This window comes from Equus quagga, chromosome 6, assembly GCF_021613505.1.
Source record: "Equus quagga isolate Etosha38 chromosome 6, UCLA_HA_Equagga_1.0, whole genome shotgun sequence".
Classification (NCBI taxonomy): domain Eukaryota; kingdom Metazoa; phylum Chordata; class Mammalia; order Perissodactyla; family Equidae; genus Equus; species Equus quagga.
In genome coordinates, this window is record NC_060272.1 from 83416551 (window position 1) to 83434167 (window position 17617).

Genomic DNA, 17617 nt, shown 5'->3' on the forward strand with positions numbered 1-17617 from the left:
AAAAGGTAAAATAACTTTGTGAAAAAAATGAAAGATACCATGTTAGCCAAATAATCCAATTTAATATTATTAATGGGACCAATTAACAGCATGTGCTTCCTCGTATGATGTATTATGAAGTCCTCAACACTTCTATTGTGTTGCTACAAAAAGTTCATAACCTAACTGTAATCATAAGGAAACATCAGACAAATTCTGTTATTTACGTAATTAATAATAAAGAAGAGTTGTGGTCAATAGCTAATGATCATTCAGGATGTTGTCAGAGGATCCTCCCATGTGACTTTTCTGATACATACCAGCTTGACACTTTTCAGAGGTCACATTCATAGCTTGTGTTAACTGAGGGATGTCTAGTATGTCAGTTCATAGGTAGACCCAAACCTGTAACAGCTTAGCAGAGAACAAGATTTTTTCTTCCTTACAAGTCACTGTCACAGAGAAGGAAATTGTTTCACAGTAATTCTTGAACCCTGACTCCTTTCAGTGGTACTCTTCCATCTTCAGTGTAGCAACAAGGGACAGCAGAGAACATAGAGAATGAAGATGTCTTCCGTGGGACTTGTTTTACCACCAACACCCAAATTCCACTACCTAGAAGTTCGTGACTTTACCTAATTTGGATGAAAGCGGCTGGGAAATTTAGACTACTTGTGCGCCTAGAGACAAAGGAAATAGTTACTGCAGAATGTGCAGTATGTAAGATAGGGGTCTCTTTTAAATTGTATTACTCAAACACAGTATTTGTGGGTTGACTTCTGGAAGGATTTCCCAAATCCATTACCTTAAGATTTCTTTCATCTGGTCTATCTGGTCACTATGAGGTCTCTAATGCTCTATGCATTTTCTGCTGTACTGAGAAAAGTGGCTTTTGGCTGAAGTTATCACAAATCACATTCTAGATTTTCTTCACTATGTGTGAATTCTCTATTCAATGAGATTCAATCTTTGACAGAAAGCTTTCACATTTTCACAACTTTCTCAATGTTTCTCCAGTGGGAGTTTACTTAGGGTTGCGTTCATACAGAATATTTCCTATATTCATTACCTTTGCAGTCTTTCTTGTCCCAGAAAATTCTATGGTGTCCAGTAAGGAATAAACCTATCCTTAGTGGCTGAAAGACTGTCCACATACATTTCAAGGGTTTCCTTCCAGTGTAAGCCCTTGTTAAAGACTGAATGTCTTCCCCAAATGCATATGTTGAAACCTAATCCCAAATGTGCTGGTATTTGGAGGTGGGGCCTTTGGGAGGCGATTATGTCACGAGGGCAGGTCTCCCATGAACGGATTAGTGCCCTTATGAAAGAGCCTCCAAAGAGCTCCCTTACTCCATGTGAGGACACAGCAAGAAGACGGCCATCTATGAACCACGAAGTTGACCCACACCAGACACTGAATCTGCCAGTACCCTGATCTTGGACTTTCCAGTTTCCAGAACTGTGAGAAATGTGTTATTTAAGCCACAGTCTATGGTATTCCTGTTGTAACAGCCTGAACAGACTAAGACATTTCTCTTATGTTTAGTGAGGAACTTCCACATTCATTAGCTTAACAGAGTTTCAGCTCTTTCTCTGAGTTCTGCGATCTTTTCTTAGCCCTGACTTGTGGCTGAAAGTTTCCCTGCATTCATCATCTTCATGTATCTCCCCTGTGAACCCTCTGATGTTCTCAAAGTTTTGATTTCTCACTGAACATACTCCAAGATCCCTGACATTTACAAGGCTGTTTACCTGTAAGCTATCAGATTTAATGCAAGATTTGATGTATGGATGAAAGTATTTTCATATTTATTACATTCATATGTTTCATGTTTAATTCCCTGTGAGTTTTCTGATGTTTTGAGGTTTCACTTCTGGTGAAAATCTTCCCGACATCTATCACATTTATAAGGTTTCTCCTGTGTGTGATGAAAGCAAGCAATATGGCAACCCAAAATATGCCACTTTGGCTTAAGGATTATCTTGAGCTGAAAGCAACTGAAAAACAGTAGACACAGAAAAATCACTCCACCCTCCCCCATCTGTCGAAAGGCACGGCATAAATCCCCCCTTTGTGAAGTTTTCCCCATCCCATCTCCCAATATGAGAAAGAGGAGACAACTCCTATCATTGAAGATGGCACCAACTAATATCTGCACAAACAAATCTTACTGAAATAATCCTTATCTTCCATTGGTTCCCCACATACTTACCTTCTCAGAATTTACCACCTCTGGAAGCTCAAAACCCTTTTCCTCCGGCTAGTCACTTCTCTGCAAATGTATTTCCCTTTTGTTAAAAATGGAATGAAGGCCTGGAGGTCTGACCACCTCTTTGGGGTTTTCATTTCATTTGGGTGAGGCCCCTCCATATTCACATGAAATAGATCTTTTTCTCCTGTTAATGTCTTTCAACTTGCATGGCATCAGCCACTAAACCTAAGAGAGCAGTGGAAAAAGTTGTTTTTCCTCCCCTTGGCTTTTTACATCCGACAACCCTCTGAAAATTTTCCCACATTACTACACTTATAGGATTTCTCCCCTTTGTGAGTTTTCTGTTTCAAAGGGTGAGACTCATTGCCAAAAATGTGCTTCATTACACTATCCTGTGTGAATTGCCTCGTAAGTTTAGTTTGGAGAGTTAAATTGCAAAGGAAAGCTTTTCCACATTAGTTACATTCATAGGGTTTCTCCATTGTGTGAGTTTTCTGATGTTTTCTAAGGTCTGACTTCTGGCTGAAAGTTTTCCCACATTCATTACATTCATAGGGTTTCTCGCCTGTGTGACTTCTCTGATGTATTCTAAGGTGTGATATGTAGGTGAAAGCTCTCCCACATTCATTACATTCATAAGGCTTCTCCCCTGTGTGACTTCTCCAATGTATTCTCAAGATTGACTTCCAGAGGAAAGTTTTCCCACATTCAAGACATTCATAGGGTTTCTCGCCTGTGTGAATTCTCTGATGTCCTCTGAGGTGTGACATGTACGTGAAAGCTCGCCCACATTCATTACATTCATAGGGTTTCTCGCCTGTGTGACTTCTCTGATGTATTCCAAGGCTTGACTTCTGGCTGAAAGTTTTACCACACTCATTACATTCATAGGGTTTCTCCCCTGTGTGAATTCTCTGATGTCCTCTGAGGTGTGACATGTAGGTGAAAGCTCTCCCACATTCACTACATTCATAGGGTTTCTCACCTGTGTGACTTCTCTGATGTCCTCTGAGGTGTGACATGTAGGTGAAAGCTCTCCCACATTCATTACATTCATAGGGTTTCTCGCCTGTGTGAATTCTCCGATGTGCTCTGAGATGTGACATGTAAGTGAAGCCTCTCCCACATTCATTACATTCATAGGGTTTCTCCCCTGTGTGATTTTTCTGATGCACTCCAAGGCTTGACTTCTGCCTGAAAGTCTTACCACACTCACTGCATTCATAGGGTTTCTTCTTCACGTGTGTTTTCTGATGGATGGTTAGAGATGATTTCCAGGGAAAAGCTGTCCCACATTCATTACATTCATAGGTTTTCTCAGTTGTGTGAGTTCTTTGATGTATAATGAGGGATGCTCTCCTGGAGAAGCATTTTTGACAGTCATTACATTCATAGTGCTTTTCTCTTTCATGAGTTTTCTGATCGGTACTGAAGGCTGACTGAGAACTGAAAGTTCCTCTACATGTGTTATCACAAGATGTCTCTTGTGTGTGAGTTCTCTGTTGTATTATAATGGCTGAATTGTGGCTGACGTTTTTTCCATATTCAAGGGGTTTCACGCCTGTGTGAGTTCTCTGATACTCTCTGAAATGTGCTTTTTGACCAAAAGTTTTCTCTCCTGTATCAGTTCTCTGAAGTTGAGTAACCCTATTGAAATTGTTTCCAATTTTACTACATTCATCTTCAATAAATTCAGAGTGATTCTTCTCTGTGTGAATACTGGGGGAGACAATAAACGCTGATTTATCACATGGGTTTTTTCCAAATTTATAGTAAGATCTTGCCTTTGTGTGGGCACTCTTACATGTAATGAAAGCAGCCTTGCCATGGAAAGCATTACCATGTTCATTATATTCAAACGATTGCCCCAAAGTCTGAAAAGTGTGATGTTGAGTAAGTTCCTCAACATAACTAAAACCTTGCAAATTTTGACTGTAATCAAAAGATCTCTCTCCAATACTGGTTCTCTCATTTCTAGTATTGAAATGAGATGCATTAAACTCATCAGCCTTCTTTTTTGAGTAATTATGTGGTGCCAATGGGTAAAGATTCAAGTATGTAGGCCCCACAGTGTCACATTTACAAGGTATTTTTCTTGAAGGAAAAATGTCTGTGCCCAGATTAAATGGTCTTTCTGAAACTTTCTCTTGCTGTGTAGTCAATGTTTTGTTGTTGCTGAATAAAACTTGACAGAAATCTTTGTCTTGGTTTTCCTGGCTCTTCTCTAAAAGATCAAGTCGACGGTCTTCTAAAAAAGAGACAGTTAGAAATTCTTAGGAAGTTTAACATATTTTTTATGAAAAAGGGTTTATATACATATGGTTTACTATACATTTGGTATTTTTGTTTCTGGCTAAGTCTCCCAACAATATAGTACTGCCAAGTATATATTAACTATATTCACTTTACTCACTTTCCTTGGGAAGGGGCGGGGGGACTTGCTGTCATGCAAAAAGGGAAATGAACCTGGAAATGAATATCATGTCTGTCTGGCATTTGAAAATATAATTTTTAAACTTGGGAAGAGAAGTGGGTATAAAGGAAAAAAAAGATGAATTGGAAACATAAGGGTTTTAAGAGAGTTGGTCCTGGGAACAGGAAAATAAGACAATGTGATGAGTTCAAAAATGACCAAAAAAAAATCATGGACAAGAATTTTAAAGGTTCTAGCAGAGAAAGGGTTTGGATTAATGCGATTATCAGGATTTAGGTTCTTAAACTATCAAATAAATATAGATAAAAATGGCAAGATACTCATCAGTATACATACTTCCATTTGGCTCCCCTTTTTCATTCTACACATCAACACCAAAATAAGTTTATAATGGTACAGATTTCCTCACGTTTAAAGACTCAGTCCTAAAGCCCAAGCTATAATTCTCCTGGCTGCAATTCTTAGGAACACAAATGCCCAGGAGGCAGTATAAAAGTGACTGGAGAAAAAGCCATCTTTCCACCTAGATTGGAGTCACTGCTCTATCCTGCCTCTGATATTTAAGATTTATTATTAGTGTTGTTCAAAAGTAAACCTTTTTTGACCTTCAAATCCTAAGTATCATCTTTTTAACGTGCTTACTCATGTTCTTGGAACCAGTTTTAACCCTGTCCCATATTTAACTCTGCTTTCTATGCACTGTTCAACACATCTGGTTTCTATCGATTGTGATAACCTTAAGAGTCAGGTTTCAACCTGCTCTCATAAATTCTGGAAATATTCTTTATATTTATCTATCAGAAAAAAATACTGTATACATTTGACTATTACCATGCTGCGACCTATATTCCACACAATGACCTCAAGCCTTGGCTAAAAACCTAAGATGGTCCAGAGCCCACTACTCCAGGAAAACAAAGATGAAAAAGTTAAGAGACACCTTTCTGGAAAAGAAAGTTTTACACTACCTGTGCATACTTTGGGTGTTCAAATTATCATTCAACAAGTCTACAAGTACACAGAATTTTCTGCAACAGTCTGGTCAGGCTATGTTCCCCCTTAACTAGTTCATTTCAAAAAATAATCTTTTATGTGCATTCTTCTCTAATTTACTCGTATTTCAGCCTTTGCACTAGTCCGATTCTAGATACCCTTTAGGGCAAAACTATCTAAACATTCACATTAAAAACTTACCTAGGCACAAACCTAAAATAACACTTACAAGAACTGTATACTGAAAATCAAAAACCTCTGATGCAAAAATCAAAGAAAATCTAAATAAACAGAGAAACATGCTTCCAATCAAGGATTGGAAGACTCAATCTAGTAAAGATGTCAATTTTCCCCACATTCTTCTATAGATTTAATGCAAGTCCAAATGAAATCCTGGCATTTATACACACACACACACACACACACACACACACACAAGCTTGTTCTAAACTTTATATGAAAAGGTAAAGAACCCACAATAGCTAAAATAATTTTGTTAAGGAAGAAAAACTTCTACCTTATGTTAAGCATTATTAAGCAGCTGTAGTAATCAAGACAGTGTGGTACTGACAGAGAAATAGAAACACAGATCAATGAAACAGAAAAGAGAATCAAAAACATGGTCAACATAAGCACAGCCAATTGATTTCTGACAAAGGTATAAAAGCAATTCAATGCAAGGATAGTCTTTTCAACAAATGGTACTGAACAATTGGACATCCATAGGCAAAAAAAGGCGAATGTTGACCTAAACCTCAGATTGTGTAAAAATATTAATGCAAAATGTATTATGGATTTAAATGTAAAGCATAAAACTATAAAAAAATTTTTTAAAAATAGAAAACTTTTGAGACCTAGGGCTAGGCAAGGAGTTCTTGGACCAAGAAAAGAACAAACCACCTTTTAACATGTATTAAATTGCATCAAAAGTGAAAATATTTGTGCTATGAAAGACCTTAAGAGGATGAAAAGGCAAGCTACAGACTGACAGAAAATATCTGCAAACCATATATCCAACAAAGGTCTTAGTTCTAAAATAATAATAATCGAAAAAATTATATAACGGGCAAAAGACAGAACAGGTTATTTCCTTAAAGAAGATACACAAGTAGCAAAAAAGCACATGAAAAGTCATCCGACATTAATTAGCCATTAGGAAGAGCAAATTAAAACCACAATAAGATATCCCTACACGTCTACTAGAAGAGCTAAAAGAAAAACAGAGATAACAACAAATGCTGGTGATGATGCCAAAACAATGGATCTCTCATACACTGCTGGCAGAAATGTAAAACGATGTAGCCGCTCTGGAAAATTAGTGGCATTTTTTTACATAACTAACCATGTACTTACCGTATGAACCTGGAATTGCAACCTTTGGGTACTTATCCCAGAGAAATGAAAATTATCTTCACACAAAAACCCATACACAAATATTCATTGAAACTTTATTTATAATAGGAAAATATTGAAAACGACCCAAGTATCATTCAGTGATTGAATCAGTGAACAAACTCTGGAACATCATACAATGGAGTACCACTCAGAATCAAAACAGAATAAATTACTGATACATGATACAATCTGGATAAACCTCAAGGGGATTATACTTGGTGGAAAAAAGTGAATTTCAAAAGGTTATATATGATTCCATTTATATAACTTTCTTGAAATGACAAAATTCTAGAAATGGAGAGCAGATTAGTGGTTGCCAGGGGGCACAGACGACCACTAGGGGGTGCGAATGGGGGGAGTATGAATACAAAAAGGTAGCACAAAAAGAGTTCTTTCATGGTAATTTTACAGTTCTGTATTTTAGCTTTGGTGGTGGTTACACAAACCTATTTACAGGATAAAACCACACAGAACTATATATGCTCACACAGATACAAACGCAAGTTAAAAGAACAATAAAAACTGAGTAAGGTCAGCACCCTAATTAACAGTAATGTACCACCACCAATTTCCCGGTTTTGATACTCTACTACAGTTACTAAGATGTCACCATTGGAGGAAGGTGGTGGAAAGGTAAACAGAATCTGTGTACTATTTTTACTACTTCCTGTGAGTCTATATTATTTCAAATAAAAAGTAAAAGAAATGCTACAAATAATCAGATTTGTTTAATGTGTTACTATTCTAAGAGTTTCATGAGAAGATGGACAAAACAGAGATGCTCACCCTGCCTTATGTTAAATTTGGACATATAAAATATTATTAATATATTTTGGAAATTGTACGCAAAATGAATTTGTACAGATTTGTCAACGCCCTCACTGTCCAAAATGTTGACAAAAAATATTTACCAAAACTGTCATTAAACACTTCTACCAGGTTTTCCTACATTTATCAGAGTATTGGCAATACTTTACATAATATTAGGCAACAAAAGTATAGTGTTGCCAGTTATCATTCCAGTTATTACTTTAAATGTTTACTTGGTCAAAACCTAACTTTATTTGAACCTCTAGTATCTTTTAGGTCAGTAATTTTCAACTGGGGATGTATTTCAGACTCAACTGATGTTGTTTTATAAGAAGATACTTAGAGAAGTATCTAAGCCTTACTCTAGACTTACTGAATCTCTTTATTTGATATTCTTGTATACTAATGGTATATTACTGGTGTCTCATGTCTCAGGATTATTGTTACATGCCAAAAACTTTCCTCTACAGGGGCCAGCCCCGTGGCCAAGTGGTTAAGCGCATGCGCTCCACTTCAGGGCCCAGGGTTTCACTGGTTTGGATCCTGGGCATGGACATGGCACCGCTCATCAAGCCATGCTGAGGCAGCGTCCCACATAGCAGAGCCAGAAGGACCCACAACTAGAATATACAGCTATGTACTAGGGGGTTTTGGGGAGAAGAAGAAGAAGAAAAAAAAAAATAAGACTAGCAACAGATGTTAGCTCAGGTGCCCATCTTAAAAGAAAAAAATTTCCTCTATAAAATTTTGTTCATGCATTTTCAAGATCAAACGTAAAATTCTGACTTCTTTGAAAACTTTATTTGTTGTCCTTAAAGATATTTTGCCTAAAACTTTTTTTAAACGTGACTTTATTATGTTTATCCTATCACAGAAATAACCAAATTTCCTTGTCAGTGGGTTATTCTTATTATGAACCCACAGCAGACTTTTCCTATTAATAAATTACACATAGCCATTCTAAGTCTGACGTCTATAGATGGCTTTTGTTTAACTCTGACACTTGCCTGAAAGCTCTTACAAACTAGGCCAGAGTTGTGTCATCAATGAAGGACAATCTCAGAACCTCAGGAAAAGAGGCTGTACTAAGCAGTTCGAGCTATGGACACTTCAATGAAAAGACTCTTACAAACTATGCTTTTGAGCTGACATCATTTAGAAAACTTTCAGGCCATTACAGTGCACTGAATCAGAATTCTTTTTTAAGTCAAGAAGCAGATAATTTCATGAGACTGGTAACCCAAGATCCAGCAGAACAAGAATTAATTACATGTAATTGAGTAATCACACGTTAATTATGTAACTAATGGGGAGAAATAGACTTGACTTGGGCATTTGCATTTGGGATAGTGCTTTCAGAGTGAATCAGTATGAAATACCTTTCCTCTACCTGGCTTTGCAGTTAATCCACAATGCATTTACAAAGTATTTATTTATATTATATACCAAAGTATGGAACAACAAAGCAGAGGCCATTCTTTGTAGTGGATTTCCAGAAGGGGAAAAGTGCTCTTTCAGTAACTCTATGTTATCTGGCCTATTGTGTGTGAAAAGTCTCATGTTCTTGAGAAACAGTCATGAAGTGGGTTGGGAGATTATAAAAAGGAGAAATTAAAGTAGGCTAAAATATTCCATGATCATTTTATAGAACTATGAATCTTAGCCAAAACTTATGTGCAGTAATAAAAAAAAAATAAGAGACCTTCCCTTGTGCCAGGCATGTTAAGCAATTTAATTAATTTATTTAAGAACTTGTATAGAGAAAGCATACAACGTTGAAAAGCGTGATGTAGGGGAATGTCACATGGATGGGTGACAGGAGACTGGATCATGTAAGGTATGGCATCAGGGTAGACAACAAAAGGAAATACGTCTGATAATGCAAGAAGGGTTCATAATTTACTAGTCACTAAAACACAGGTAATTTAAATTGCATATAAGTTATATGTAAACTCTAGGTTTATAAGCCACAGGTTATTTTTGTCAGCCCAGAGCAAACAAATTTGATGCATTATGTAAAAATTAACTCCAATTAGAAATAAAAATAATCAAGGCATTAAAGAGCAGGGCTCTAGTTTTGGATAATGTCATTAGACAATAAGAATATGAAAAGACTGAGTATAAAGAAAACTAAAACGTCAAGAAGTATTGAAATATCAGCATGGATAACAGAGATAAGCAATTCAGAACTTTAAAATGACTTCATGGTCATCTGTTATGACAGCAGGATAGCAGGACAAATGATTACAGAAGGAGAAAAAGAAAGAAGCATTTTTGAGTTGGAGAGAAAAACTTAGTTTTCGTCTGGCCATTTTGAAAATAAAGGGGCCATAACACTCAAGTACAGCTGCCCTGAAGGTGGGAGAAATTCTCATCAGGATAAAACAAAAGGCTTAAATTATGGGGATGGATGAGGCATGCAGGGAGTTACTGCATAGGAAGAAGAAGAGTAGACACGTAGGACAGGGTTCAGAGACAGACAAATTAGCAGGAGAAAGGGTCTGAGAATCAAAATTCATTCACAAATATCCACTGCATGCCTACTCTGTGCCTTATCACGCTTGAGGCACTTTACAACTATCAACCAGGCCAACTCAATGTGAACAAGGACTTAGAGAAGCACAGACAAAAGTACGCTCAAATCCAAGGTGGGACTGCTTTAGGAATCATGACTCGTAACATCAAAGGAAGCAGAAAATGTGTGGGAGAGAGTAGTCCCTCAAATTTTCAAATAGGACAGCTTAGTGGAGATTTTGAAATATGATTTCAGAAGTAAGAAGAGCTGATAAGTGCTTAGGAGAAAAATAAAGCAAGGGAAATGGACTGCTTGAGATGAAGAGTGCCATTATAAACAGGTGGTCGTGGAAGGCCATATTGAGAAAGTGACATGACAAGATCTGAATTCCTTTATACAGCAAATACATTTGAGAAATATATGTAGCAAATATCTCCCACTCATTACTTTGTCCTTTTTTAGCTTTTAAAACACGAAAACTAAAACAAATACACACAAATCTCTTCTGTGTAAGTTAACAAGTGGCACGAAATGAACTCCTGTAGAACCACCAGCCAGTTCATGATTCCCTCACTTACTTTTACAATCTGTACATGCAACCTTAAAAAAAAAAAGTTTAATTTAACACAAATGGAATCATTGCTTCTTTTGTTCAAAATTGTTTGTGAGGTTCATTCATGTATTTGCTTGTGCCCATAACTTGCAAATTTCCATTTCTGTATAATTTATGCTCTATTAAATAAATGCACCACAATTTATTTCTTCATTCATCTATTGATGGGTGTTTGTCTGATTTCATTGTGTGGAAAAAAATTTTCCTATTCTTCCTGGAGCACATAAGCACACCTCTCTCAGGAGTATATAGGTAGGAGCAGAACAGCACGACACAGGGTAGGGATATCTTCACCTTTACTAGATAACGTCCACCATTTCAAAGTGATTGCACTTGTGTGGGGGCAAGGGGTATATGAAAAATATTTGTGCCTTCTGCTCAGTTTTGCTGTGAACCTAAAATTGTTCTAAAAAGTCTTAAAAAACAAAAAAGTGCACCAATTTCAATTCTGCAGCACTAAATGGGGTTCTTTGATGTTCTGCATCCTCACCAACTCGTGATACTGTCAGACTCGGAATTTCTGCCCATCTTATAAATAAATGTGTAGTGGTGTCACACTGAAGTTTCAATTGCATGTTTTCACAACTGATGAGGTTAAATATGTTTTCCCCTGATATGTGACATCTGGATTTCCACTGTGGAAGTTTCTTATTGTCTTATGCCCATTTTTCTGCTGGGTTGCCTGCCTTTTTCCTCCAAGACTCACAGAATTTCTTCTTATAATCCTAAGGTTAGTCCTGTCTTGGTTCAACGTATCACAAATAGATTCTGCTACAGTGTGGGTTCTCTTTTCACACTTTTCATGATGTCAAGAAATTGTGAATTTTAGTAGAGTTGAGTTTATAAGGCTTTTCGCAAAAATTAAACATTTTTGTAGTTTTAAATTTTCAGTACACAGAATAATGAAAATTTTCTCCCATATCTCCTTCTAAAATATTTAGTTTTGCCTCATATAATTCAGCCGTCAGTCCACCAAAATTAACTTTTGTGGTAGAATATAAAGGTGGAGCGCAAGACCAATTTTCATATAAATGGCTTCTGCAGCTTTCTGCACTGTCACCCTGCTCATAAACCAGTTGTCATTAAAGCACAAATTGTTTCTGGGCTCTCTATTCTTTTCAAAGGTCTATAATTATCCCCACACCAGTACTACTCTGTACCAGTTACAACAGATTTACAACATATCTTTAATAACTGTTAGAAAAAAATCCTACACCCTCTCTTCTTCAAACATGTTTAAACAAATTGGTGAGAATTAAGAATTTTAAAATAGTCTTGCAATGTACGAACATGATATTTCCATTTATTTCAGTTTTATTTCATGTTGCTCTCCAAAATTTCAATATCTGCACAGCTGTATTTCTAGGTGTGTTTGCATTCCAACTTTTTATATTATGCTTTCTCTCCTTTTTCCAGCATAGGCTAGCAACCGAATGAATTTGATTTAACTTTTATTCCAAGAAACATGTTTTCACTTTAATTTATAGCATTACAGTTTTTCAATTAATTTTTTTAAAAATAGATTACTTCTGCTTTGCTTAGTCTTCTCAAAATTCCTTGTTGTTCAAATTTTCCACTAAGCAATGCTATACCCATAGCCCAAAGTTCTGTGCAATAAAGACTTAATTGCACAGGTTTAGGGTGTTGAGACCTTGCATATTCCACAGAAATGACTGGCCTTTGACCAACTCCTGTGAGATAACTTTTAAGTCCTTGGGATATCTTGCCTGATGACAGTGTCTTTATATACCTGGGGGCCTTTGGCCACAAGAAATCAGTGTGATCTCTGGAGGGGCTAGAGCCTGAGTAACTAAGGTCAGCCACAAAGGTGCTCCAGGCCTACATGACTGACCCCCAACAAAAACCTTGAATATCGAAGCTTGGGTAAACTTCCCTGGTTGGCAATACTCCACATATGTCGTCACAGATCGCCACTGGCAGAATTAAGCACTGTTGATACCATTCCCCTGGGGGAAGAAAATGGGAAGTCTGCGTCTAGTCTCTCCTGGATTCTGCCCTATGTGCCTTTTACTTTTGCTAATTTTATCTGTATTCTTTTACCGTAATAAACTGTAAACTTGAATACAGCAGCTTTTCTCAGTTCTTAGAGACCTCTGGACAACAGGTTTACAAATACATTTTATATTTTTGATTTTGATGTACCCCTTGATCACAGATGTTTCAAAAGTATAAATGTACTTTTTATTTACAGATGGAGGGATTTTAATTCGTCTTATTGTCTACAATTTCTAGCTTTATTAAACTACGTTACTTTAACTCTGCAGAATTTATTGATGTTTTCTTTTAACCCATAATATATTTACGTTTAGTTATTCCACTGACACTTCAAAGGTTTATATTGTTTTCAGAGTACAGAAAGTGAAAGACATATAAATATGTATTAGACTCATGTCATAAAATACACTACTTATATCTTCTGGAGCAGCGGTCAACAAACTTCTTCTGTAAAGGGTCTGATGGTAAATATTTTAGTCATTGAGGCCATATGATCTCAGTCACGACTGCTCAGCCACTCTGTTGTACTCCAAAAGCTGCCATAATCCACATACAAACAAATTGCTAAGTTCCAAAAACTGTATTTACAAAAACAGGCAGTGAGCTGGATTCAGTGCAACGAACATAATCTGCCCATGGTCTAGAACTCAGTTGTTGCCCACAATATCTGGTATGAAATCAGAGCAGCATGTACAGGTCTATTATATCTAATGAGTTCCTATTTGTCCTCATATCTCCACAGTTTTTGTTTTATGAATCTTGATGATAATATTTGATTGGTGTGCAGGTATTTGCAACTTTTGCATCTCCTTTTTAAATTATATGATTTAGCGTTATTAAAGTGTCCTTTTTGTTAATATATGAATTTTGACGTGAATCAAAATCTTGTCCAATAGTTACGTAAATTAATCCTGAATTATTTCATGTATATTGCCTTAATACTAAATATTTCATATTTTAAACTTTCCAAATTATTTTCAGGTATATCTCTTTGCTACAACCTCATACTATTTTCTCTTAATAGGTGACTTTAACCCATCTACACTGATATGATAGATACATCCATCTTACTTTATGTTATGCTATTTACATATGTTAATGTTTACATAGGTGTTTTCTATAAAAAACTTTTTCAGTGATAGTTCTGTTTACTTTGTACTATTAACTGTGTTTTCCTTCTAATAATGAGAAAGCTCCTATTTGTGCATTTACAGTAGTACATTTATAGTAGTTACATTTATGTTACATGATTCTTAATTATTTATTAATTAGCCACACCTAGTGATTTCCTACTACACAATCACTGACCAAATTAATGTATCTCCTCTCTCACTTTTCTCATCCTTTAACCTTCCATTTTAACTGCTTTTATAAGTATTTTTTATTTTATAAGCATAACTGCTTTTAGTATTTAATGTTACATACAAATCGACTACTTGATTCATCAGATATAAACGACATACTCTGTTGCCTAGTTTAACAGATGAAAAAAAAGAGGGGCTGGCCTCATGGCACAGCACTTAAGTTCACACATTCCCCATCGGCAACCCAGGGTTTGCCAGTTCGGATCCCAGGCGTAGACCTACGCAGTGCTTATCAAGCCATGCCATGGCAGGCATCTCACATGTAAAGTAGAGGAAGATGGGCACGGATGTTAGTTCAGGGCCAATCTTCCTCAGCAAAAAGAGGAGGATTGGCAGTGCATGTTAGCTCAGGGCTAATCTTCCTCAAAAAAAAAATAAATTTTTTTAAAAAATGAAAATGATTACACTGTATCCCTTATATTAAACCTCCCATACCCACATTTTATTGGATCTACTCGTTTCTAAACTTCCAAAGGTGGCCATCTTTGACCCCATTTTGGATTCAGTTTTCCAGAGATATCTTCTCCCAGTACCTGAAAACTCACCTTGATAACTCCTGTTTGGAAATTCGTCCTCTAATAACCATGGGTCTTCTCCTTGCTCCAACTTGAAAATCACTTCTGGTTTTATAAAGCAATACCCTATAAACAGAAAATAATTTAGGACCTGGGCTCAATGCACAGGCTTTGATGACTCTGATGGGAAGGAAGGTGCGGCTTCAAGTGACACAGTAACAATACTCACTGACCCTTTCTTTGAGAAGGTGAAAACGAAAATATTTTCAGGTGCTCAAAAGAGATCAATCTCCCTAAATCACAAGCCTAAATAACATTAAATTTTAATAAAGGTCCACATTTACTGGGTTTCAAAAAACCAAATGGGGATTCCAATTCTGGTCATGATGGTGTGAAGGCAACCAATTTACCCTCTCACATCAAACAACTCAAACACAATACAAAATATATAAAACTTTGGCTTTTAGACTTGGGACAACAGGCAGTGCAGGTTAGGAATTCATGAGAAAAGGGAAACAATGAGGTGAGTGCTATGACTACACCTTATAGCCTGGTGAGTTTCAACACAGAATAAAAAATAGCTGCACTGAGAGAGATCTACAGAAGAGTCCCCTTCAATATTTGACTGAGTACTAACTGTAGATGCATGTGAGGAAACTACCTGAGGTTGAGGAAAGAATTATCAGAAAGCAGAATGAAAAATTACCAAAACACACACTGAAGTGGGAAGTTTGTGTTTCCCGAGTGGAAAGGCAAGGAACCCTCAGTAAGATTTTTTCATCAGAAACCATACATGCCAGAAGGCAGTGGGGTGATATTATACTCAAACTACTAAAAGAAAAGGACTATCAACCAGGAATCACATATTCAGGAAAATTATCTTTTAAAGATGAAGGCCAAATAAAAATATTCCCAGATAAACAAAAACTGAGAGATTCTGTTGCTAGTAGACCCACCTTACACTAAAAAAAGTTCTCTTGATTGATTTAAAAAGTAACCGTATAAAACAGTGTGTACATACATGTAATGCTGGGTTTCTAACATACACAAATGCATTTTTATATTTTCCAATGAAAGGACAAAAGAGGTAGGTGGGAGCAAAGCTGTACTAAACTAAGGAAATGACACCAGATGGTAACTCGAATCCACAGGAACAAATAAAGAAAAACAAAAACGGTAAATAAAATGTTAATATAATAAACGTTATGTTATATACATGATCTTTCTTGTCTCAGCTTCTTTAAAAAATTTAGAATTATACAAAGTAATAATCATTACAACGTACTGTGGGGTTTGTAACATATAGACAGGTAATATATTTAACAATAAGACCACAAAGGGAGGAAGGAATAAAGCTACAAAGGAGTTAACTTTTCTGTATGTCACTGAAATTAGCTAAGATAAATTTAAAGTCGAATCTGATAAATTCAGATAAAATGGTAAGCCCTAGAGCAACAATTAAGAAAATAAACTCTAAAAAATATAGTGAAAAAAATCATTAAAGGAATTAAAATGTTAAAAAGTATCAACATACTACAAAACAAAACAGTAAAAGAGGAATAGAGGAGACAAAGACATGAGACATACAGAAAACAAAACGTAAAATGGCAAACAAAAACCCAACTATATCAATAATAACATCAAATGTGAAAGAACAATCTAGCCAAAAGGCAGAGATTGTCAGACTAGATTAAAACAAAAGATCCAACTATGTCCAACTACATGCTGCCTAAGGAGATACACATTAGATTTAAAGATATAAAGATGTTGAAAGTAAGAGGACAGAATAACATATTTTATGCAAACAGCAACCATAAGAAAGCCACATTAATATCAAACAAAATAGACTCTAAATTTAAAAACGTTATTAGAGATGACGACAAAAGGGTAAACTCATCACGAAGATATTATAACAATTATAAACATACACGCACCTAACAATTGAGTCCCAAAATACATGAAGTGTAAATTGACAAAAGAAAGGAGAAACAGACAAATGATAATAGTTGAAAAGTTCACTATCACACTTTGAATAATGTCCAGGATAACTAGACAGAAGACCAGTAAGGAAATAGAGGATGTGAACACCACTATAAACCTAGACCTAACAGACACACACAGCACACCCTACCAACAGTAGCAGAATCCATTCTTCTAAAACGCACATGGGGTAGGGAAGGGTGAAAAAACTAAAGGAGGTCAATTATATGGTGATGGATGAAAACTACACTTTTGATGGTGACCACACTAGAGTATATACAGATGTTGAATCATAACGTTGTACACGTGAAATCTATCCAATGTTATAACCCAAGTTACCTCAATAAAAATTAATTAATTAATTAAAATGCAGGTGGAACATTCTCCAGGATAGGCCATTTATTAGGCCACAAAACAAACTTTAATAAATTTAAAGTATGGAAATAACACAGAATATCTTCTCTGACCCCAATGAAATGAAATCAGAAATCAATAACAGAAAGAAATTTGAGAAATTCAAAAATATGTGGAAATTGAACAGCACATTACTAAATAACTGAGGGGTCAAAGAAGAAATTACAAAGGAAATTAAAAAATACCTTTTGATGACTGAAAATGATGGCACAACATACCACAACTTACAGGATGAAGCAAAAACAGTGTTTAGAGGGAATTTATAAACACCTATATTAAAGAGGCAGCTCTCAAATCAATAACTTAACCTTTCATTTTCACACAAAAGAAAAACAAGAGCCAACTAACCTAAAGCAAGCACAAGAAAAGAAATAAT

At 36.1% G+C, this 17617-nt stretch overlaps 1 protein-coding gene across 2 annotated transcripts in view; it reads right to left on the reverse strand.

Moving 5' to 3' along the window:
* Positions 1-42: 42 nt before the first annotated feature.
* LOC124240921 (zinc finger protein 782-like) overlaps positions 43-17617 on the reverse strand; it is a 39252-nt gene continuing 21677 nt past the window's right edge. The window contains exons 6-8 of one of the 2 annotated variants that reach the window (XM_046664192.1): positions 14878-14973; positions 3178-4440; positions 43-2417 (exon numbers count right to left, since the gene is read on the reverse strand). In XM_046664192.1, coding sequence (XP_046520148.1) covers positions 2380-2417; positions 3178-4440; positions 14878-14973 — 1397 coding nt within the window. In that variant the 3' untranslated portion in view covers positions 43-2379. Of the gene's footprint in view, positions 4441-14877; positions 14974-17617 lie in introns of both variants that reach the window. The other variant, XM_046664191.1, reaches the window with a different exon arrangement.